Source organism: Pundamilia nyererei, unplaced genomic scaffold, assembly GCF_000239375.1.
Source record: "Pundamilia nyererei isolate P.nyererei 1_Seehausen unplaced genomic scaffold, PunNye1.0 scaffold00116, whole genome shotgun sequence".
NCBI lineage: Eukaryota > Metazoa > Chordata > Actinopteri > Cichliformes > Cichlidae > Pundamilia > Pundamilia nyererei.
This window is the reverse complement of record NW_005187517.1, coordinates 36,002-37,356: the sequence shown is the minus strand read 5'-3', so window position 1 is coordinate 37,356 and position 1,355 is coordinate 36,002. Positions and strand designations below refer to the sequence as shown.

Below are 1,355 nucleotides of genomic sequence, written 5' to 3'. Positions count from 1 at the left end.
CTCACTCTTCCTAGTAAATCTTTTCCCACAGGTGCTACAGCAATGTGGCTTCTCGCCTGTGTGAATTCGCATGTGTGTTTTCAAATTTGATTTTAGAAAAAATCTTTTCCCACAGGTGCTACAGCAATGTGGTTTCTCACCAGTGTGATTTCGCATGTGTTTAGTTAAGTCTGACTTCCAAATAAATCTTTTCCCACAGGTTCTACATAACTTAGCTGTCTTGGAATTTTGAACTGACAAGCCTGATACGATTTGCTCCGACTTATTTCTGTGTGAGTTACCATCCTTGCTTTCATCCTCATCTGTGTCAGAAGAGTTGTGAGAAAGGCACTGGTCACAGCATGGTTCTGATTCACTGTGGTCACTTTTTTCACGAGATGGAAAATTTGCAGTCTCCTGCATTAGTACAAGCGGTTTTTCCTCTTCAGTGGTACTGAGTTCCTCCTGTTGCCCTTTAATCTGTGAAGGATCCTCCTGGCCTAAACTGGAGTTCTTCTCCTGGTTACGGACCTGCTGATTTGTGAGCCCCTCCTCATCCTTACAGTCATGTTGTGGAAAATCTGAAGGGACAGATCAAAAAGCATACATTTTTTGCCTTAACCATTGGAAAATCTCCACATGGTAAGCATGTTGCTTAGATATACCAATGAAAATCATGTTGTGGAGAGAAACAGTTTTGCTGACTCAGTGAAAACCATTTTGGCTGCTCATTTACAAACTCTACAAATAATATAAACAGACCACCTACGATGAGAAAATAAAGACGATATATAATCAAACAAAACAAAGTCGTATCCCTGAAAATTTTTAATCAAAGTGCACAAAACATTTAAAAGTTTATTTAAAATTAGTTAAAAACTTTACAGGACACTCACTGCAGTATTTTTTTGTTTATTTTTTAGATTAACCATTCATTGCCTGAAAGTTGGGGAGAATGGCAGGTAGAACCTTCACCTTTCAGGTCCCTCTTCTGTGAAAACAGCTGCCAATTTGGATTTGGAAGACAGATACCCTCTCTACTTTTAAGATTAGGCTTAGGTCAGTACAGTTGGGGCAGTTAGCATTCTCTTAAAGTCTCTTTGTATGTTTTACTGTCTGGTGGCCTCTTGTTGGTTTACATTATGGTTAACACTAGAAATACTGACTTTTTTCTCGGTGCAAGACCCTACCACTAGATTTACTAACCCCGTGCAAATTTGCGTAAATTCCCTGAACCTAAAACCTACTAGCACCCCAATATATGTATATATGTGTGTGTATATATATATATATATATATAAAAAAACACCCAGCACGCCCCTGCGGGCGGTTTATCCTTCAAGCTCGGGTCCTCTACCAGAGGCCTGGGAGCTTGA

The 1,355-nt window shown here is 39.6% G+C and overlaps 1 protein-coding gene across 2 annotated transcripts in view; it reads right to left on the bottom strand.

Moving 5' to 3' along the window:
- The window catches only part of LOC102208276 (endothelial zinc finger protein induced by tumor necrosis factor alpha-like), a 37,843-nt gene that overhangs the window by 1,016 nt on the left and 35,472 nt on the right, over window positions 1–1,355 (bottom strand). Inside the window, exon 4 of one of the 2 annotated variants that reach the window (XM_005742032.1) lies at window positions 1–560. In XM_005742032.1, coding sequence (XP_005742089.1) covers window positions 1–560 — 560 coding nt within the window. The remainder of the gene's footprint in view (window positions 561–1,355) is intronic. The other variant, XM_013913134.1, reaches the window with a different exon arrangement.